Raw genomic sequence first — 23,613 nt, 5'->3', positions numbered from 1 at the left:
ATGAGTGGATGGGAGATCGTAGGTTTTCCCTGGGTATCACTTCTGTGTCACTGTTAGACATAGGCACAGTATACTAACCTCGAAAAAGGGCATAGCAAAATTAATTTAAAATGGGTGGCGAAAGCCAAACACGCTCTGGCTAGGCTTATAAATGCCCTAGGGCAGATAGCCTAGTATGAACCTATGAACCTGTTGTAAGAGTTGTGCATAAAATGATTTCTCAAACTTTGTGGCTAGCACTTAAAGTACAGAGAAATCCCACTAGGCTATTAAATATCAGATAAAGAAGTGATAACACCACCCCCACGTATAGCAAATAGACGCACAGCCAGAAAAACACAATTAGGAAAGAGAAGAAATGAAAAAAACAGTACTTTTAAAACTGCAAGTTTGTACTTAGAATATTAAAATGCAAGTTAACTTCAGAGAGGCAGAGCACACTGTAAAACGCACACAACAGAAAAAATTAAACTACAGTACTTATAAATCTGCAAGTTTGTACTTATATTAAAATGCAAGTTTCACTTGGCTCCAGCTTCTAATGCAGATGTTTGTAGCCAAGCAAGTCTCTCAAGAGTTGAGCATAAAATGATTTCTCAAACTTTGTGGCTAGCACTTAAAGTACAGAGGAATCTCTCCAGGCTATTAAATATCAGATAAAGAAGTGATAACACCACCCCCACGTATAGCAAACAGACACACAGCTAGAAACACACAATTAGGAAAGAGAAGAAATGAAAAAAAAACAGTACTTTTAAAACTGCAAGGTTGTACTTAGAATATTAAAATGCAAGTTAACTGCAGAGAGAGACAGAGCACACTGTAAAACACGCACAACAGAAAAAATGAAATGAAGCATTATCATTTGCCTCTCTTCTCTAAGTCCCAGGCAGTCTTTGCCACTGCAGTTCTGCAGGGCCTTATAGCCGCCCCTAATGCTATTTAGTTTCAACCTCCCATCCATAGCTTTGGGATTCTACCCAAAAGTGATGACTGCTACAGTGAAACACGATGAACATAGTACAGTTGTGTACACTTACCATAAATGTAGATGTTCGAGTGTATTCACTGTTGCAGTCTGGGTTACCCTCCCGCCATCCCCCTTTTTTCTTCTGAATTTTCTCTTTCCTTCACTATTTCAAAAAGCCTTTGTGGTGTATTTTCTTTTAGTTGAAGGTTAAGTTTATGTTGCTATTAGTGCATTCATATACAGTTTGTTTATTTTTAGATATTTACATATATATATTTATATATATAATTTGATATAAATATATATATTTTTGCTCCCCATTTGGGGGGGCACCTAACATCTGGGGCAAGAAAAACTGATTAAAATGGCGTCGGCTGCATGTTTTGTACCCCTGACGACCTGACGTCATGGAAGAGGAGCCAGCAACCGACGCAGTACCCAAGACTTTGTTATTCAGACCGACTGAGGGCAACCTGCCAGCAGATTACCCAAAAGTGATGACTGCAACAGTGAATACACTTGATCATCTACATTTATGGTAAGTGTACACTACTGTACTTTGTGTACACTTACCATAAATGTAGATGTTCGAGTGTATTCACTGTTGCAGTCCAGGTTACCCACCCTCCAAGCCCCTATTCTTTTTTCAGACTTCATTTATAACTTCCTTCACTATGCTTAAAAGACCTTTTGGTGTATTTGCTTTTGGGATTGGAGGTATATGTATATATATTTTATATTTTGGTGTTTGTTCACTTTATTTGCTTCCCACTTGGGGGGCACCTGACATTTGGTGCGAGAAAAACTGATGTAATGGCGTCGACTGCATGTTTTATACCCCTGACGACCTGACGTCATGGAAGAAGGGACAGCAACCGACACATGACCCAAGACTTTGTTAATCAGGTCGACTGAGGGCAACCTGCCAGCAGATTACCCAAATGTAATGACTGCAATAGTGAATACACTCGAACATCTACGTTTATGGTAAGTGTACACAACTGTACTTTTCATGTATATTGATGTAGATGTATAGATGTATATATATATATATATATATATATATATATATATATATATATATATATATATATATAGTAACACCTTACTAAACTTAGTGCAGTTGTCAGTCAACAGTAAATGAAGTCTTGAATGTTTTAAAACAGATAAAAGAGCTAATAAAATGGCTAATAAAGGTGTGAACCCTTTATAGGAGGAGTGTCTTGTATTTTAAAGCGTCACTGACGTATTATTTAGAAGGGCCTTTCTCCAGTTTAAATTTACAAATGTCATAGTCATTCTTGTATCAGATTTGGTTCATAGTGTAATGTCATATGTGTGTGTGGAAAAGGGAGGAATGTAATAGTGGTTCAGTTTATCGTAAAGATAATGAATTCTAGTATTATATAAATTGACATTGTTGTGCCTTAGAAATGATAATTATCACACAGTAGTGGTATGCAGAATAAGAAACACAAGTGAACCAGAACAAAACGGCTACTTCAATTCTATTTCCACAAAGGCAAACTCAGTCCAGCATAAAACAACTTCTTCTTTATTCCATAAAATATAGAACCACGAAATGAGCGCTTTCACGTATCTAAAATACGCTTCATCAGATTTCAATATACAATGTAGCAGCTCAGTTTATATAGTGTATGCTTTCATCTAATTAATATAATTAAATTGCTAATTGGAAACAGCTGTCTCTGTTGAGCAGCGTAATTATTCCTTAAAGTTGCAATAACACTATGTTAGGTTTAATATACCCTGTGATCTACTTTACAATGTTATATATATGTATATGCATAACATATACTTGGGTATACATATTAAACATAAATAATGTTTAGTTAAAATGCAGAATGCAAAATACATATATGAATAAACATCAAAATGAACAAAGAAAATAAACAAAGAAAAATAAAAATAACATGGTCTAGCTATGAACATATATATTAATAAATCTCAAATCACTTCCCCTTATATCTAACACTTATTCAAGTCATATATCTTATTAACTACCTCCTCATTCTGTCTAATTCTCTCATATTATATGTAATCAAAATATATACATTTATTAATTACCATTTCTGAACGAAATGAAGAATAGTGATATATCAATAAATATCAATAAATATATAAATATAGTGTGAATACCTGTATATGCATGCTCATGTATGCATATATCTATGTACCTGCATGTATAACAAATAAGATATATGGTATGTATTTTATATGTATATGCAAAAATCTCCATATAGCCATATATCCACATATTTAAACAAATAAAGTGCATGGTGCGAATCTTGTAAACATATGTTAATCCCTAACTAACATATATATCGAGTCATGTTGACCAATCTGTAGATATGGTTCGATATATATTAAGCAGCACATAAATATGTAAACAACTAAGCATATGTAAACACATAAAGTGCATCGTGCAGATCTTATAAACATATATTCATCCCTATCTAACATATATACATCAATTCATAAGTGCTAAGAGGCATATATATTTAAACACAGAAAAAACTGCATATAAATAGATATATATATAAAAATGCAAATATAAATCTAGATGAATATTTAACACATTCAATTATCGTTACTAACTTGAACAATCATAAAGTGCTAGGTGCTAAGTATATATGAGCTAAACCATTATTGCTGGTACTATACCATATCGATATATATATATACAATCCATATAAACCAACATATAACAGTATATAGGAAAAGAAGAGAAAAAAAGAAATATACTTATAGATGTATAAAACCATATGTATATATATAAAAAATCAATAAATATATATATATATATTAAAAACTGTATAATTATTATGTCAAAAGCATATAATGTATATATTAACATAAATCTGTGTTGAATTGTGCAAAATATCTAATTTGTGTATGTTATACCACAAACACTACAGTGTTTATTGTAAATACAATTCGTTTGATGCCACCATAAAGCTCATAGAAGAATATGCAAATGTGATTATTCGCCCATATCCATAGAATGATGAATCTCCTACAAGTCATCACGTATAATCTACATGGACCAAAAAGATTTGGTTCATAGTGTAATGTCATATGTATGTGTGGAAAAGGGAGGAATATAATAGTGGTTCAGTTTATCGTAAAGATAATGAATTATAGTATTATATAAATTGACATTGTTGTGCCTTAGAAATGATAATTATCACACAGTAGTGGTATATGAATTGAGATGAGAATGTGGGAAATATTTTGAGCAACTAAGCGAGGAAGTGGGATTCAGAAACACATCAGGGATATTAGAAGTTGTTAGTACACAAGTCCAGCAGCCATGCATTTTTATAAAGATCATAATAACCCATCTTCCTTGAGATATTGTATGATTTTATATATATATATATATATATATATATATATATATATATGTGTGTATATACGAGTTCAAATTTATATTTGAATATAGGTTCATAGGTAGGTACTGGGCTATCTGCCCGAAGGGGTTTACTATCAAAATTGCGAACAGCTATGGTCGACCGTCGTATGCTCGAACGCATAAGGTCGAAACACAAATGTCGAAGACATTATAATCAATCGAGGAATGGTTTTACCGTGGGTCGAGGTAGGTGTACAGCATTATTCCCTACTACAACCACCTTCCCTACCTCGACCCATGGTCAAACCGTTCCTCGATTGATTATAATGTCTTCGACATTTGTGTTCCGACCTTATGCGTTCGAGCATACGACGGTCGACCATAGCTGTTCGCAATTTTGATAGTAAACCGCCCAAAGGCATATATTAGCCCAGCCACATTGTGCTGTATTCACCGCCCCTTTAGTTAGTTCCCTAGACCCTTGTACTAGCAGCTAGTACCCTTGGCCCCTATCTAGTAGAGCTGTTAGTGTGATCCCCGGTGTAAACTTTCTGTTACCCATCCATTCATGAAGGTTCCTCTTGAAGAGTGATAGTGAGGGGCTCTGTCTTATGTAGATTGGGACCTTGTTCCATAGTAAGGGGAGTCTGTGCGAAGGGAATCTATCCCTCCAGCATGTTCTATTCATTGTTGTGTTGAGGTTTATATCCCTAGAGCATGTAGTTCGAGTAGATTTGGTTTTGCTAAGATGGAGCATGTTCAACAGCTCTGGGTTGGACATGGCTCTGTACGTTAGACAGAGATCGCCTCTGAGAAGGCGGTATGCAACAGAGAACAGTCTTAGCTTTTTCAATCGTGCTGCATAGGTCAACTGTTTGAGGCCAGTAATCCTCTTGGTTAGGTACCTCTGTGGTCTCTCCAGCTGCTGGAGATGCCTAGCCAGGTACATTCCAATCAGTGCATTGTACTCAATAATGGGTCTGATGAGGGAAGAGTAGAGGGGCACCATTACATCCTTAGATCTTGATGCGAACCCTTTCGTGATCAGACGGGTCACTTAGAAGGATTTTCTAGCCACTTTAGCAACATGGTTGTCAAAGGAAAGCTGACTATCTACTTGGGTCCCTAGATCCCTTATTTCTTCTTCAGATTTTAGGGGGCTACCTCCTATGTTGTAGTTTTCGGGTACTCTGTTTTTTCCAAAGGGTATTACTACGCATTTTTTAGCATTTAACTTGAGACCATGGCTTTGACACCATGCATCAGTCTCATTAAGGCCCTCGTGGAGGATATCCATGTCAGCCGGAGACTATTATAGCACCCAGTTTGCAGTCGTCCGCAAACTTAGTCAGCCACAGCCCTTCCGTGCTTGCCTGTACTTCTGAGAAGTATATGCCAAACAGGAGGGGCCCCAGGACGGAGCCGTGAGGCACACCGCTCGTTACTGGTCTGGATTCGGACATAGATCCCGCTACTCTTACTTTGTGGGATCTGTCTGAGACCCAGTTTGCGATCTATCTTGTGACGTAAGGGTTTATGCCCAGGCTGGTGAGCTTATCAATAATACCTGAATGGGGAATGGTGTCAAATGCTTTAGCAAGGTCAAGGTAAGCCATATGTACCTCCTTTCCCTTATATATATATATATATATATATATATATATATATATATATATATATATATAGCCTGAGTAACTGTCTTGAAGAAATCCACCAGGTTCAGGAGGCATGCTCTGCCTTTGACTAAGCCGAACTATGTGGGGTCCAGCGTCTGGAGGTTCCCAATCTCTCCATTTATGAGTTCCATAATGATTCACTCCATAGCCTTACAGGTCAGACTGGTCAGGCTTATTGGTCGGTAGTTTCCAGGGTCAGTTGTGGCCCCACCCTTGTGTAGCGGGACCACCGTTGCTGTGCACCATTCTATGGGCACATATCCTGTGGAGAGGCTAAGACTGAACAGGGTATTAAGATATAGGGTGAATTCATTTTGGAGCTCGCGTATGACACAGCCTGGGACACCATTTTGTCCCATGGAGGCAGTGTTTTTAGCTTTAGACAGAGTCTTGTTAACCAACTTATCAGTAATAATTGGAGTTGCACAATCCCCTGGAATGCTAATAGGCCCTGTAGGTGGTGAGGGGGGGGGGGGGTTTGCACTGAACCTGTCAGCCAAGATGTTGGCAATATCAGTATGGTCAGTGTATTTTGTTCCATTTTGTACTAGCTCAGAACAGACCTGAGCATTGCCATTTAGGTTTTTGACGTAGCCATAGAAGGTCTTATGGTTATCCTTTGCATCCTTGGCAACTTTCATTTCAAAACTGGCTTTAGTTGACTTGATGAGGGCCCTCAGTTTCTTACTAATGCTGAGCAGGGATGATTTTTCTACTTGAGATTTGGCCTTTTTTTGTATAAGCCGCCTCCTTTTATTGTAAAGTTTGCTTATGGCCGGGGTCCACCAGACTGGTTTCTTCTTACTTGAGGAAGGAGTCTTGGTTTTATTTGGGATAGCATGGTCTATGCAATCCTGAAGATGCATATAGAGTGCCTTGGTGTAGGATTCCGCATCCTGGATATCATTATCCTTCTGCAAGGGAATGGTGAAGCTTTCCACTTCAGACGCAAGTAGTTTGAAGTTTGCTGTGGAAAGGTTTTTTACAATGGTTTCTTTGACTGGGGGAGGTGGAGGGGTGAGGATTTCCAGGGTTATCAATTTGTGGTCAGATCTGACCAGAGAGGGAGTGATAACGGGTGTGGTACAATGGGCGCCCATGTTTGTGATGACTAAATCCAATATGTTGTCCCCTCTAGTGAGAGAACATACTAGTTGCTCAAGGGCATTTGAATTTATAAATTCTAAGAATCGCTGGGCATAGGAGTTTGAACATTGGTAGTTCGCCCAGTCTATACCAAGGTAGTTGAAATCACCCAAGATTATGGTGTTAAGTAGGACCTTTATATTTTCCAACGTCTCAAGCAATGCTGAGCGAGCATCTTGGGACATGGTGGGCGATCTATAACAGGCTACGACTTGAAATGTGGTTTTGCATGCTGATAGTTGCGCATGGATGATCTCTGGGGCATGATGCTGCGCTACTAACCTGGAGATGTGGGTATCCTTGATGAATATGGATACACCTCCACCCTTTGTACTGCTATCCGGTAACTGAGGCTGGAAGGTGTGATATGAATTGGAACCTGGCATTGCTGGGGTGCTTTCTGGAGCCTTGAGCCAGGGTTCTATCACTGCACAAACATTGATTTTCTCCATGCTGAGGAGATCCTCAAGTGCGTGCATTTTTAAGTTGAGACTTTTGGCGTTGAGTAGCATTACCCTTAGTTTTTGGTTACCTGTGCTGGTTACGGTGGTTGGTTTGTCCTTTGAGCTTTGCATAAAAAAGGCACTATGAGGACGGCAAGAACCTTGACCAGTATTCGAAAACCTAGGGGTGACAGGTGCAAACCATTCTGGCAAAACAGCGAGGCTTGTCTATCATGTCATCCCAGGCAGACAGACACTGTATCCCCTTAGAATGACACCAGAAGTTTAGCCAGTTGATGAAATTGATCATTTTGTCTTTGTATTGTGGTATCATTCTAGGTGAAGGTAGTATGCGACTCAAGGTCAGGGTCATACCAGCTTGGGCTACATGATCAGAGAGCTCCTCAATGTCTCTTTTCATGTAGTCCAGGGAGGTACATCTTAGATCATTCACACCAACATGTACAATGACAGCGTCATACATGTACTTGTTCTGGAGTGACCTAAGTGCCTGTGTTATGTGGCAGATCCTAGCACCCGAGAGGCAGCTGACAGTAACCTTCTCCTTGTTCAGCCTGCTGAGTGGAACATCCGTGTGCCTTACTATAGAGTCTCCTATTACTAGCGTGCTTGGTTTGGTGTTTTGCCTTAAGGGCTGTTGTGAGGCACACTGTTGAGGTGAATTATATGTTTTCTGGCTTGTGTTTGGGGGTGCAGGTCACTTGCTTGTCTGCTTTGGAGGGCACTGTTTCTTTTTCAGATTGGTACCTAGTGCCTCCGAATACGTTTTTGTGTATTTATGTGTATGTTTTGCCGGTACTTTTTTTTGTAGATCCATGTGTTGACTGGTGGTGTGATGCTAGTGTGTCCCTTCTCCTCTTGACTGTCTGTTATAGTCATGGGTTGAGAGCGCTTAGCCTCCAGTCTGGCTGTGTATTAGCATCTCTCACATGTGTTTGTGTCTAGAGGTAGGAGGAGACGGTTGTCTGTATACATGAGGCAGTTGTGACATTACCTCAGGATGCCCAATTCCACCAGATAAACTGGAGAGTACACTTGAAACTGACTTCTGGACATGCTTTGAGGAGTAAATTGAACTTGAGTCCTGCGGGCAGTCGAGGGTCTTATGCTGTATTATAATAGTGCTATCTAGGAAATTTGGAGAATAAAAGTGCTGTCTAGGAGATTAAAACAAGTGATAATTTCTGTTTTGGAAGTGCTGCAGGTAAGAGCAGCAGATCAGAAGCACTTGAGTTGAGGCTTGCCTAGTTCTAAGGGAAAATTTGCAGCGCAGACTTTGTGGAGCCAGGATTAGTATACCCCAGCTAATCGGTGCTGCCCGACTCTGCTTTGTGCGCAACACCATGCAAAAAGAGAGTTGTAGGGTTTTAAGAGAGAGAGATCAAGGAGTTTGGAATTGACCCAAAATGGCCAATAAAACTACAGTTTCTAGGCAGTAACCACTCCTACAGGGACAGGCAGGCTGCTCAGTGTTGACCACTGCCACTGATGAACACAGAGACTTCCCTTTAGCCCAAGTAAGCACCGGCCTCCAAGAAACTTACAAATGGTTCAGAACAGCAACTCTGTAACTGAACTTTTTTAAATTTCAGAAAGTTGGAAAAAAAGCAAGATTTTTTTGTTTTGTTTTTTTTTTTGTTTTGTTTAAAGGTAGCTGAGATACACAAGTAGTAAACTAGTCAGAACAGTGCAATAAATGACCCCACACTTGAGTGCTAGGCCAGAGGCAGGTAAAATGCATTTTTAAGAAAAAAACGATTTTAAATTAAGTGCAACACAGGAAATGCAGTAAACAGGCTCTAGGTGTGTTCTAAATATTGTTTCTAATAAAGATATCAACTTTAGCAAGCCAGAGAACGCCGAAAAGTAGACGGCAATGCAGTTTTTTTTAAACAATAAATCTGAAGAAAATATTTAAAATCTCAAAAGTGGCTCCTTTCTTCTCTCAGCGTTTTCTCCTCTTGGTAGGTGTTTCAGCAACAGTCTGTTATACTGGCAAAGAGGCATGGTTATTTTTTTTTCTTATTGGACCCTCCATCCATTTGCCTTGAACAATGTATTATTGATTAAATCATCTACAGTAAAGATTGTGTTTGATATTTATCACAGTGTTTTTAGCTATTGTAATCATTGTATTTATTACAGTATAAAAATTAATGACTACTGTTTAGAGTATAGAACATTCAAATGAGATTAGCATTTTTGTTTTGTTGCATATTTGATATTTGATTGGTTGGTTTTCATTGACAGGGTTATTTAAGTTTTGGCATAATTTAGTAGAGTTTCATACCTGGAAGGCATAAGCTGAGGTGCTAGTTTTTTTTTCACTGTGATTAAATAAAGGTTTATTTTAAGCTATATTTAAGAGGAGAGTAGTGTTTAATGTAAGCAATTTTGAGTGATATTTGAACCTTTTATGAAAGTGGAAAGTATTGCAACTGATATAGTTTCTTCCTGTATGGTTAAAACATCTTTGCAAAACCACTCACACATCTTCATTTTGGTGCTCTTGTGTCTTGCCATTATGATCTTGCCTTTGACTGTAATATTACAAAATGGAAAAAGGGGATGCAGGCTTGTTTTGCACATAGTTTGGATTGTGGATAGGGTCAGGGTTTGTAGTGGTGTGATGCAAGATTGGCCAATATGAGCCTTTGAGCATTTTTTTTACAAAATATTACGACTGCCAATCCTCCTTTCCCTACTTAGGAAGTTAACCAACACTGCTGGGGAGTAGAGTTCACAAATGTAGAAGAGGGTTATATTGGTGGGTGATAGTAGGGATTAATTTTTGAAAGGTGACTATAAAAATGTTTAGAAAGCTAGAAAATAAAAGATAATTTGTAAAGGGGTGAAACAACCATTGTTTTTTGCATGAAAAAGATGCATGTAAACAATTTTTATGCAAAAAAAAAAAAAGTAACACAAATCAGTTAGTGGTTAGGATAAGTGAGCTGCTGGTAAAACAAAAGTTCAGTAATGCTCCACAAATAGTAGGGATTAATTAACACCCAGATACAGGAAGAATATTCTCATTTAAAGTTGTAGCGGACTGTAACACTGAAAACATAGTGTATTTGGCCATATGTAATGTCTGTTAAGCATATTATGTGGGGAAAACCAATAGGAGACTTAGATATAGGGTAAGGGAACATCTGAACATCAGGAAAGATACCTTCACGAATGCATTGGCAAAGCACTTCAATATTGAAGGACAGACGCATGATTTTTAGGTTTTTAGTTATTGAGAAAATATGTGAAAATGAGAGAGGGGGAGACCTACTTAATCAAACAGAAACCTTGGAAACAGGATGGATTATCAGGCTAAAGGCTGATAGGGGAAGGGACTCAATGAAAAAATTCCCCTGAGACCTGTCTTAAAAAATAGGAAACTTTATAAGTAAAAAATAGGAAATTTATAAGTAAATAATAGATCAACTTTTTTATATATAAAAGTTTTTTGTGATGAGATTGTTTAATGTTTGATATAAATAGGCACGCAATAGATTTTTTGTAGATATGCATAATAGGATGTTATATTTATTAATCATTTGTTTTATGCATCACATTTTAAACAGCACTTTATGGAAAGCACTTTAATATAATTATTGATGAACAATTACCATTGGTCATTGGTTTAATTGGTTAATAGATAAAAACAGGAGAAATGTGTGTTATTTTATGGTCTGATGAAGTAGTGGTTTCACTTTGAAAGCGCTTACCTCTTGGAATAAAGCTTCATATTTTTTTACAAAAAAAATGTCATTTCATTCCAGTTTTATAAGTAACTTTACTTTAAAAATTGCTTCTGAATACGGAAGTCTAAACTTACACAGCTGTGTTAATGGCATTAATATCACTTTGGGTTTCAGCACTAATTATGCTGGATTAGGATGGGTAAGTATATATTAAGTTATGTAATTGCCAAACTTAAATTTGTGATGGACTAGTTGGAGTATCTGGCTACTTGAGAGTACAAACTAGTAAGATTCAAGTATAAATCCGTACCGCTTTACAAGTTGCCAATAAGACCGGAGTTGCATGTTCTTTTGAATGTTTCTGCTCTTGTACTGTTAAAATTTTATGTAGCGTTTGGTTCAGTTTTCTTCTGTCTTGATCTTTTGTGGTTTACCACATTAGATTTTGCACATACCTGTGTTTATTTCTCTCTCTTTTTTTTAACTTGTTGCATTTCAAGGTGTTGAAGCAGAGGCCAAGGTTTGTTACGTTAAGGAAACAGCCAGTATACATTGGTGGTGAGAACTTGGAGTTGAGAGATTACCAGCTGGAGGGTTTGAACTGGCTTGCTCATTCATGGTGCAAGTATGTCCAAGTATTTTTACTTTCTGTTACCATAGTTAAGAATAGTATGGTTCCTTTTAAGTAAGAGATGCTTACATTTTACCTGTCTTGCCAAGGAGGGTATCTCAGATTTATAGCTGTTTCTTTGGTGTTTGCTCTGCTTATGGATACATTGAAGAAACTGACCTCTTTAAATGCATTGCTGAGTTTGTTGTATTTAAGAATGTTTTCAGGATAACATGTAAAGATATTCCTATAACTTTACTGCATAAGAGGATGGTAGAACATGAGTAAAAGTTATTCTACTATTAGATTTTTTTTTGTATTGGAAAATCTTGTACATATTCACCCTCTGCACTACATACTTGTTCTATGTGTTTTACTGTGTTTACAAATTAGCTTTACAGTTGTGTTTAATCCAGTGATTTCCCAAAAGTGAGATGTCCAAATTACCAAAGTTTTGTTTGTATGTCTTTTGGGTATAGCTCCTCTCTGGGCAAGATAAGAGCAACATATGGCATAAAAAGTGTCTTCACAGTACTTCATCTCTCTTTTTTTTTTTTTTTTTTTTTGAGAAACATTTGGTCACGTCTGCTGTCCATAGAATTTAACTCAGCTTTCACAAGAAGATGAAGTACTCATTTTGCGAATTTCTTCTATTCAGATTTTAGAGCTGAACATATAGTGACTTCTAATTTGGACTAAGTTTATACCAAAATGAAAATGACTAAAACTTCCAAGGTCTGTAATACCCATTGCACAGCTATGCACAATAGAAGAGCCAACACTTACTGTTTTTTTCTTCCTGAATATGAGAATGCCAATATTCTTCCTACAAGCACTGCATAGACTATAGGAAGAAAGCTTTTGGTAGTAATGGCTAAATGTTTATGGTCCACTTTGCCCAGAAAAAAATAGAGGCCTTGATGCAAAACATTCCCCCAGCTGGGCAATTCTTCTGTCTTCAGCAGATGACCTAAAATGTGGGCAGAGAACTTGGAAGACATGGTAAACCCATCATTTCCTTAGACAACTTTTTTTTTTCTATTGAAGAGAGTAACCTTTTGCTTCTCCTGCCTGGCATGATGTTAGGTTTGAATTCCATTTTGTCCTGGTTCCTCAAAAGGCAGACTATGGGAATCTTTCCCTAATTGCTGTTGCATTAGGCCTTTTAGGAGTTTGCATCAGCTTGTGGGCAGGAGGCCAGTTGACTGGTAGCTGTCAAAGGTGCCCACAATTGTAAGGTAGTGTTACGAGCTAGTTGAACATCTTAATAAATTACTTTTGATAGGAAGTAGTTCTAGAAGATGTGTTTAAAAAGTTTGCCAGGCTAAAACTTTTCCTAAGATGTCCCTCCTTTGAAGAGAGAGAGAGTGTGCTCCATACCCTGAGGCCAAACATACTTGTATCTTCCTCTAGCTACCTTTAAATTTGAAAGTAGAAGGTTCACAGAGGAGTATGTAGTGTCCTAGCAGATAGTTAACATCCAGTCCATATAACCCTCTGTCTTAATGCCCTTTTTTTTTAATTGAACTGTTACAATGTGAGGTATTGCCATCTGTGCCAGGGAGGATAGGTCAGTGCACGTGTAACATATGCCAGCATGGTTGGATGAAGTTTTGTCATTTTGACTGTCGTGCTGATTTGTAAAGATGCTTGTCTTAAAAAATGTATCAACATTGTTCTTATAACTGATTAAATGTGTATGCTTAAATAAAGAATTCTGGAAGGGAAGAATAGAAGTTTTTGAAATGGTTCTATAGCTTCCAAGTACTGCAACAAATCTTAAAGGCTCTGTGTGTGTTTTGCCAGAGTCATGTGATCAAATGTGATGTCATTCTATAACCAGTACTGAGAGGATGCAACTCTCACAGCAGTTTGTTTTGTTTGGTTTTCTTTGGAACCTGATATAAAAATCAATGATATTTACCACAGTCAGTCATTTGAGTTCAGGTTTAGTTTGAAGCTCATCAAATTGCCTTGTGGAAGTAAGCATCTCAGCATCTAATCTTGCCTTGCTGTATTAATTGTTAGCTAGGGAGCAGTTGTTCTTTAGACAGTCAGGAAATAGAGTGATATTCGTTAAGTAGCGTTTTTCTGCTTCTGTTTGAATCTGTCAAACTGTGTTATTTTTATTTCTCCTGATGTCCTTCAAGAATGCAACTACAGTCCTTACATATGGGTTGTCCTGCCTCAGGCAGCCCTCGGTCGGCCGGATTCCAAAGTCTGGGTCCGATGTCGACTGATGTCGCCTCCTCCCTGACGTCAGAGCGGCAGGGGTGTAAAAGTATCAGCCGACGCCATCTTCCTCCGTCTTTCCTGCCACGCGGTGCCTGAAGCAGAAGCAGTTCGCAAGTGCCGGTCGGTCATCTCCTGTGTTTTTCGTATCCGAAGTCATCAAAAAAGCTAAGTACCCCGTTGGGGATCTTTTTTCTTGCCTCAGCCGATGTCAGAAATAACTGAAAAAGTTAATAACTGTTTGTCTTGTGGTAAACAAATACCTCATAAGGATTTCCACTCTTACTGCCTCCCCTGCCTTGGCCCAGACCACGACGTCTCGGCCTGTGCCGCCTGTGCTTGCTTCAATAAGCGCACACTCAGGTGCAGGGCAGAGTTTGCTGAAGACTTTTTTGGCGACAAATTCTCCTATACCATGCCGTTGGAACAACCGACACCTGATATTTCCAAAAAACGGAAGGACCGGGACCGACATCCTCGGCCCACGATTTCCACCGACACTCCACGCCAAAAATTACCGCGAGTGCAGCGGTCTCTTCTGAGGCTGTTCCTCCACCGCTCCGGACCGACGACACCGCATTACCGATTACTCCGGCCCCGGAGCCTGCGCCGGTGGTTGATTTTCCTCCAGATTCTGAATCCCAAGATTTACCGGAGACCATACCAGTGGACAAGGTTACTCCAGCACATGGGGCAGCTAGGCCCCCTATGTCTATGTCTATCAAGGCCTACACACGTGCTAAGGCTGCTAGCCAGGCTAAGTCTCACCCTCCTAAAGCTCTGCCTCAGCCCACTACTGATAAACAAATCATGTCTTTAGCCACAGATTTAATTTCTTTAATCAGAGGCTCTCAGGCCCATCCTGAAAGAGGATCTCAGCCACCTTCTGACAAAAGGCCCAGGGTTGAGCATACTGACACCCTTTCTTCAGATGATGCCTCTGGTGACTCTGATCACTCAGATACCCAGGAAGAGTCCTTCCAGGCCTACGAGGATTCTATCCCCTCTGCCTCCCCTCCTGAGGATATTTCTTTTGGGGAAGTTCTTCACTCCATGAGGGAACACTTTCAGTGGCAAGGCCAGGAATACTCCGATTCCAGAAAGTGGCTTCGTACCTTCCTTAAGCTACCACAACACAGGCCTTTAGCTATCCCTCCAGTGCTTGATGATGTCCTTCAAGGATGCATCTGCAGTCTTTACAAATGGGTTGTCCTGTCGTCAGGCAGCCCTTCGGTCGGCCGGATTCCAAAGTCTGGGTCTGGATTCGGCTGGTGTCACACTTCACCCGACGTCATTGCAGCAGTTATTCGGGTATAAAGGTATCAGCCGACGCCATTTTCCTCAGTCTTTCTTGCCGCGTGGCGCCCGAAGCAGAAGCTGTTCGCAAGTGCCGGTCGGTCAGATCCAGAGACTACTTCTACCGAATACTACTTCAAAGACTTCTATAAAGCTAAGTACCCCGTTGGGGACTCTTTCTTGCCTCAGCCGATGTCAGAGAAAGTTAATAACTGTTTATCTTGTGGGAAACAAATACCTCATAAAGATTTCCACTCCTATTGCATACATTGTTTAGGCCCAGACCACGACGTAGCAGCTTGTCTAGCCTGTGCTTCTTTTAACCGGCGGACGCTTAGACGTCGTTCGGACTTTGCTGAACAGATTTTCGGCTCCGATTTTGCCTACATTATGCCGTCGGATCCTCCGACTACGCAAATAACCAAAAAACGCAAAGAAAAGGACCGACACTCGCGGTCCGCGGTTTCGGGTTAAGCAAACCACGAGTGTCTCGGTTTCGGCCGAAACCGAGCAAGCGGTTCTTTCTTCAGCCGATAACATGCCTTCTACCGAGGCCTCTTCTAACCTGGTAGAAATGGCTTCTGAAATCCAACCTTCTGTTGCGGTTTCACAGGATTTATCAGACACCATTCCCCTGGATATTTCAACCCCTGCACGTGGAGCTGCTAGGCCTCCTCCAGCTTTGTCTATTAAGGCCTTTGCCAGGGCTAAAGCAGCCAAAGCATCAAAACCTGTGCCTGCCAAGCCCCCCTCTCACAGGCCCAGCACCAGCTCCCATATGCTTTCTTTGGCTGAGGATCTCATCTCTTTAATTCGTGGAGCCCAGCCTCATCCAGACAGGGCCTCTCTCCCTCCTCCAAAAAAGAGGCCTAGAGCAGAGCCCCCTGAGCCAGTATCCACAGATGATTCCTCTGATGACTCAGAACATACAGACCCTCCTGAGGCTTCTTATTCTCCTTACGAAGACTCTGATGCTGAGGAGTCCATCCCTTCAGCCTCTCTTCCTGAGGAATTGTCCTTTGGGGAAACCTTGCATGCTATGAGGGAACAATTTCAGTGGCAGGGCCAAGATTTCTCAGACTCTAGAAAAAGGCTTAGGACCTTTCTACATTTGCCACAGCATAGGCCCTTAGCTATACCTCCAGTTCTTTCTGTTGTTGATGATGCATTTAATGATGCTTGCACTGCTCCTGATTCTTTACCTCCGGCCCCTGCTAAGCCCGTTAGGTACTACAGGGTCCCGGACACTCATCACCACTTATATAAGGCTCCTTTTGCAGATCCAGAGACTATCTCCCAGGGTCCTGAAGCTGTAGCAGCTACTTCTTCTAAAAACCCCCTCCCCTCTGAAAGGGAATCCAGGTCCTTAGAGATGGGGTAAAAAAGTTTACACCTCTGCTACTTTGTCAGCTAGAGCTTTGAACTGCCAATTTCATATGATTCAATATCAAGAGTTTATGCTTGACCAGTTAACTAAAAAGCTGTCCTCTGAAGAATCTTTAGATAAAAAGTATGTTCAAGAAATGGTACATAACATACAGCAGGTTAGTAACCATTCTTTAAAATGTGGCTATGATGCACTGGAGGCTTCCTTTAGATCAGCCATGACTGGCACAGTTATCAGGAGGCATGCATGGTTGAAAGAACAGGCATTACCAGACCATGTCAAATCTAAGCTTTTGGATGCACCTATGGACAAGGTCAATTTATTTGGTTCCCCTGCACAGCAGGTACTAAAAAAGATGGAAGAGAAAGCAAAATATGTGCAAACAGTGAAAGATTTCTTACAAGTTCAACCTCCAAGGTTTAGCAGGAACTGGCCCTCCAAGAATTGGTCCTTTCCGGACTCCTCTAAGACACAAAGAGGCAGGAATAGGCGCTCTAGAGGCAGAAACCAATCCAGGGGTGCCTACAGGGGTCGCCAGTGGCATGGTAACAACCAACGAGGCACGGATACAGCCACCACCACTACAACAACTCAATCACAGTGACTTGGCGGTAACACCGCCTACCAGGGAACAACTAGAAGCACCCTTAGGCGGAAAGCTAACCTTATTTTCAAGAAACTGGCACTGCATTACAAGAGAAAAATGGATTTTGCAAACTATAGACCAAGGTTACAGGTTCCATTTCCATACTCTACCAGGAAAGAGAGGAATGCCAAACCTTCCACCTACTCAAAGGACAGAAGCTCTAAAGCAAATATCTCAATTATTAAGAATGAGAGCTGTGGAAAAGGTACCATCTATGGAGCAAGGAAAGGGATTTTACTCCAGACTCTTCCTGGTACCAAGAAAAGAAAACAAATGGAGGCCTATTCTAGACCTGTCCGCTTTAAACACATTCCTCATTGTTCCAAAATTCAAAATGCTGACCCTACAGCAGCTTCTTCCCATGCTGGGCAAGGAGTCTTGGCTGGTAACTCTAGATCTCAAGGAGGCATACCTGCACGTCCCCATAAGACCAATTTGCAGAAGATACCTCAGATTTCTTGCAGGATCAGAGCATTATCAATTCTCAGCATTGCCCTTTGGCTTATCTACTGCGCCCAGAGTGTTAACGAAATGCCTGGCATCAGTAATCGCTCATTGCAGACTTCAGGGGATTCAAATCTATCCCTACCTGGACGACTGCCTAATACAAGCGGACAACAAAAACAAACTAACAGAAGACTTACAAAGAGTCATCTACCTGCTGCAAGCCCTGGGATATACAGTCAATACAAAAAAGTCAAGGCTGATTCCATCCCAAAGAATAACCTTTCTGGGTGCAGAACTGGACACATCAAGACAAATGGCATTTCTAACTGCAGAAAAGAAAGAGCAACTTCCTCTCTACTTCTTGGCATTAACAAAGCAGAACCATCTAACTGCAAGAAAAGTGCTGCAAGCTCTAGGCTTCATGGCATCCTGCATAATACTGGTCCCTCATGCCAGGCTGCATATGAGAAAGCTACAGTGGTACCTAAAGAATTTGTGGTCCCAGCACAAGCACAGCCTAGAAACCAAAATTCCAATGATCCCATGCCTGAAGCAAGAGTTCCTATGGTGGGCTCAGGCCTGCCAATCAAACACAGGATTGCCCTTCTGCAAAAGTCAACCAAGACAAACCATCACGACAGATGCCTCAGACCTCGGTTGGGGGGCACACATGCTGGACAAGTGCATTCAAGGCCTATGGACGCAAGACCAGCTGCATCTGCACATAAATCTAAAAGAAATGATGGCAGTAAAATTGGCAATCCAGGCATTCAGACCTTTTCTCCAAGAAGGCCAGTTGATGATAAGGACAGACAACACCACAGTTATGTGGTACATCAACAAACAGGGAGGCACACACTCATACCCTCTATGCCGGCTGGCACTGGACCTATGGGATGTGGCTCTGAGCTACAACATTCAGTTACAGGCAATTTATGTACCAGGGAAGGAAAACATTCTAGCAGACATATTAAGCAGAACTACAACAGATGCTCACGAATGGATGCTGCATCCGGACATCTTCAAAACCATCACAAGAAAATGGGGATTACCACAAATAGACTTGTTTGCATCCCCATTCAATCACCAGTTGAAGAAATTCTGCACAAGGATTTACCACCCACTTGCTTGGAAGGTGGACTCCCTATCTTTCAGTTGGAAAAGCCTGACAGCATACGCATTCCCACCACTTCCTTTGATGCACAAGGTGCTTCTGAAGATCAAAGAGGAACATCCGAGGATCATTCTGATAGCCCCAGACTGGCCAAGACAACATTGGTATCCACTGCTGAGGAGCATGTCCCGGGAACAAATATGGACACTGCCCCTGATCCCATTACTGCTAACACAGAACAACTACAACACCCTGCATCCAAACCTAAAAACTCTGCAGCTAACTGCCTGGAACATTACATAACAGCAATTAACCCAAATTTATCCCAAAGGGTTAAAGACATAATCCTGGAGGCTCGTAGACCTTCAACAAGAAAGAATTATGCAGCAAAATGGAAAAGATATTTAATCTGGAGTACTGCAAAGGGGCAAGATGTGACACTGGTGAACATAGCCAACATCCTGGAGTACTTGGCGGAGCTCTTCCATACAGGCCTGTCCTATTCTTCCATCAAGATACATGCATCAGCTATTTCAGCAGAATACAGCTTGGATCCTCCTGTCTTCTCGCATCCTCTGCTCAGGCAGTTTCTGAGAGGAATTAAAAATGTAAAACCTCCCAGGAAACCTCCATTGCCAGCATGGGACTTGAACTTTGTGCTAGAAAAACTGACTCTTCCTCCTTTCGAACCAGCAGCAACAGCAGAATTACAATTCTTATCCTGGAAGACTGCTTTCCTGCTGGCAATAACTTCAGCAAGAAGAGTCTCTGAACTACAGGCATTAATGGCAGTGCAACCCTTCCTGATCTTCCATCAAGATAGTGTGTCCATGAGAACAAATCCTACATTTATGCCTAAGGTGGTATCCAGAGTCTCTTTAAATCAGGCTATCCACCTTCCTACATTCTTCCCCAACCCACAGAACAGGGGAGAAAGGCTCTTACATACCTTGGATGTACACAGACAATTACGCTACTACCTGGACAGGACAAAAAACAATAGAAAACTGACCAGCTTCTGGTAGCATATGCAACAGGAAAGGAAGGAAAACCAATTTCTAAACAGACAATCTCCAAATGGATAGGAAATTGCATTAGATTTTGTTACTCCTACCATGGAAAGAAAACTCCAGAGAACATCAGGCCTCACTCCACAAGGGCTACAGCCACTACCACAGCTTTCTTCGAGAGTGGCTACCAAGGACATTATAGAGGCTGCTACTTGGACCTCCGTGCATACATTTGCCAAGCATTATAACTTACCTCTATACTCTAGATCCCATGCTGGTTTTGCCACTGCTGTTTTGCAAGGGATCCTAACTACACCATAATCTATTCTCATTTCCTCCTCCCCTAGTTTAGCTATGGTATTCTACCCATTTGTAAAGACTGCAGATGCATCCTTGAAGGACATAGTACAGTTTTGTACCTACCATAAATGTAGATGTCCGAGAGGAATGCATCTGCAGTCAGGATTACCCACCCTCCTTCCCCTCTGAGGTACTCCTAGGGTATTTGCCAATCTTCAGCTAGCTTTGGGGGGATCTATTATGGTGTATTTGTTTGTATATATGTACATACATGCTTATTTTGTGTGTTTGCTCTCTACTATTTGGAATCTTTGGCATTTATCCAAATTTAGCCATCCAAGAGGGCACCTGGCATCTGGGGCAAGAAACACTGAGGAAAATGGCGTCGGCTGATGCCTTTATACCCGAATAACTGCCGCAATGACGTCGGGTGAAGTGCGACACCAGCCGAAGCCAGACCCAGACTTTGGAATCCGGCCGACCGAAGGGCTGCCTGACGACAGGACAACCCATTTGTAAAGACTGCAGATGCATTCCTCTCGGACATCTACATTTATGGTAGGTACAAAACTGTACTTTCTGGATGATGTGTACTCAGATTCAAGTGCTTCTCCTGATTCTCTCCCTCCTGCTCCTGTCAAGCCGGACAGGTACTACAGGGTTCCTGAAACCCATAAACATTTCTTTAAGGCCCATGCTGTTGATCTTGAAACAATTTCCCAGGGGCCCAAGGGGGTCACTACATCCACGGCCAAGAAACCCTTGCCCTCAGACAGGGAAGCTAGGTCCCTGGAAAGGTGGGGCAAAAAAGTTTATACCTCAACCACTCTGTCTATGAGAGCCCTCAGTTGCCTTTTTCATATGTTTCAGTATCAGGATTTCTTGATGGATGACTTGCAGAAAAAGTTAGCCTCTCCTGAGCCTTTAGATAGGAAGGCCTTGCAGGATGTGGTTCACAACTCACAGCAGGTTAGCAACCATTTTCTTCAGTGTGCATACGATGCATTGGAAGCTTCATGTAGGGCAGCTATGACAGGGGCCGTCATACGTAGACATGCATGGTTAAAAGATCAGCCATTACCAGATCATGTTAAAGCAAAGCTTCTAGATGCTCCTCTGGAAAAGCACAAGCTATTTGGTACTAATGCTCAGGATGTGTTGAAATCAATTGAAAAGGCTAAATCAGTGCAAACAGTCAAGGATTTCCTCCAGGTTCAGCCTCCTAGGTTCAGCAGGAATTAGCCTTCTAAGAATTGGTCCTTTCCGGACACTGACAAATTTCAAAGGGGAAAAAACAGGCGTGGCCGAGGAAGAGGGCAATACAGAGGCTCCTACCGGGGACGCCAATGGCAACCTACTAATCAGAGAGGTGGTGCAGGGACTTCCCCTGCCCCACAGGGACAATCACAATGACTTGCCTTTGACACCGCCGACCAAGGCTCAAAGAGAAGCACCTTTAGGTGGAAAATTATCCTTATTTTCAAAAAACTGGCACATTTTAACAAAGGACAAATGGATTCTGGACATAATAGACCAAGGCTACAGGTTCCACTTCCATACATTACCAACAAGACAAGGCATGCCAAACCTGCCACAAAATCAAAGGGCAGAGGCATTCTAACAAATTTCAAAGCTGAAACAAATCAAAGCAATAGAAAAGGTTCCTCCTCAGGAACAAGGCCAGGGATTTTACTCAAGACTGTTCCTTGTTCCAAGAAAAGAAAAGCAATGGAGACCTATACTGGACTTGTCCGCTCTAAACACTTTTCTCATTGTACCAAAATTCAAAATGCTGACGTTACAGCAACTTCTTCCCATGTTGGGCAAGGGGTCTTGGCTGGTTACTCTGGACCTCAAGGAGGCATACCTGCATGTCCCAATCAGACACAGTTGCAGAAGATGCCTCAGATTTCTTGCAGGGTCAGAGCATTATCAATTCTCAGCATTGCCTTTTGGCTTATCTACTGAGCCCAGAGTATTCACGAAATGCCTGGCATCAGTAATTGCACATTGCAGACTCCAGGGGATACAAATATACCCTTACCTGGACGACTGCCTTATACAAGCGGACAGCAAGCAAGCCTGGACAAAAAACTTGAGTTATGTCATTCACTTACTACAGGCTTTGGGATACACAGTCAACTTACAAAAATCAAAACTACTGCCATCCCAACAAATAACTTTTCTAGGAGCCAAACTAGACACAGAATCTCAAATGGCTTACCTCACAGAAGAGAAGCAAGAACAACTACCACATTACTTCAAAAGCCTAGCAAAGCTCACCCAGATGACTGCAAGGAAAATCCTGCAGGCCCTGGGTTTCATGGCATCTTGCATTCTACTGATTCCACTGGCAAGACTACACATGAGAAAACTACAATGGTACTTAAAAAGTTTATGGTCTCAACACAGCCACAACTTAGAAGCAATTATCCCACTCATCCCATGTTTACAAAGGGAATTTTTGTGGTGGGCCCAAGCAAGCCAGTTAAACAAAGGTATGCCTTTCAACAAGCCTCAAACAAGCCAAACCATTACAACAGACGCCTCAGACCATGGATGGGGGGCGCACATGGAGGGCAGATGTATTCAAGGGCAATGGACACCCCAGGAAGTACATCTGCACATCAATCAAAAAGAGATGTTAGCAGTAATGCATGCAATCGAGGCTTTCGGAAAATATCTTCAGCAAGGCCACCTACTAATAAGAACAGACAACACCACTGTTATGTGGTACATAAACAAGCAGGGAGGTACTCATTCTTACCCCCTTTGCAGACTAACAATGACTCTTTGGGAAAAATCCCTGAAATTGAACATACAGCTACAGTCCCAGTTTGTTCCGGGCAGGGTCATTGTTCTAGCGGACAGTCTAAGCAGAAACATCCTGGATCCACACGAATGGATGTTGCATCCAGACATTTTTGCACAAATAACTTCTGCATGGGGGAGGCCGGACGTAGACCTCTTTGACTCGCACCTCAATCATCATCTGAAAAAGTTCTGCATGAGGTCACACCATCCACAAGCCTGGAAAATAGATGCTCTCTCATTCAGCTGGGACTCTCTAAAAATCTATGCATTCCCACCTCTACCATTGATGACCAAGGTGTTACTAAAGATCAAAGCAGAGCAACCGAAAGGCATCTTAATAGCTCCAGATTGGCCAAAACAGCACCGGTATCCACTACTAAGGAGTATAACTTGCACCAAACCGTGGACCCTGCCTCTATGGTCTCCA

At 41.2% G+C, this 23,613-nt stretch overlaps 1 protein-coding gene across 3 annotated transcripts in view; it reads left to right on the top strand.

Moving 5' to 3' along the window:
* Positions 1–23,613, top strand: part of CHD2 (chromodomain helicase DNA binding protein 2) — a 3,702,317-nt gene that overhangs the window by 1,291,466 nt on the left and 2,387,238 nt on the right. For all 3 annotated transcript variants that reach the window (XM_044078379.1, XM_044078380.1, XM_044078378.1), the window contains one exon: positions 11,831–11,955. In XM_044078379.1, the coding sequence (XP_043934314.1) occupies positions 11,831–11,955 (125 nt within the window). The remainder of the gene's footprint in view (positions 1–11,830; positions 11,956–23,613) is intronic.

This window comes from Protopterus annectens, chromosome 7.part0, assembly GCF_019279795.1.
Source record: "Protopterus annectens isolate FY-2018-M chromosome 7.part0, PAN1.0, whole genome shotgun sequence".
NCBI lineage: Eukaryota > Metazoa > Chordata > Ceratodontiformes > Protopteridae > Protopterus > Protopterus annectens.
The sequence above is the reverse complement of the archived record's forward strand: the minus strand, read 5'-3'. Positions and strand labels throughout refer to the sequence as shown.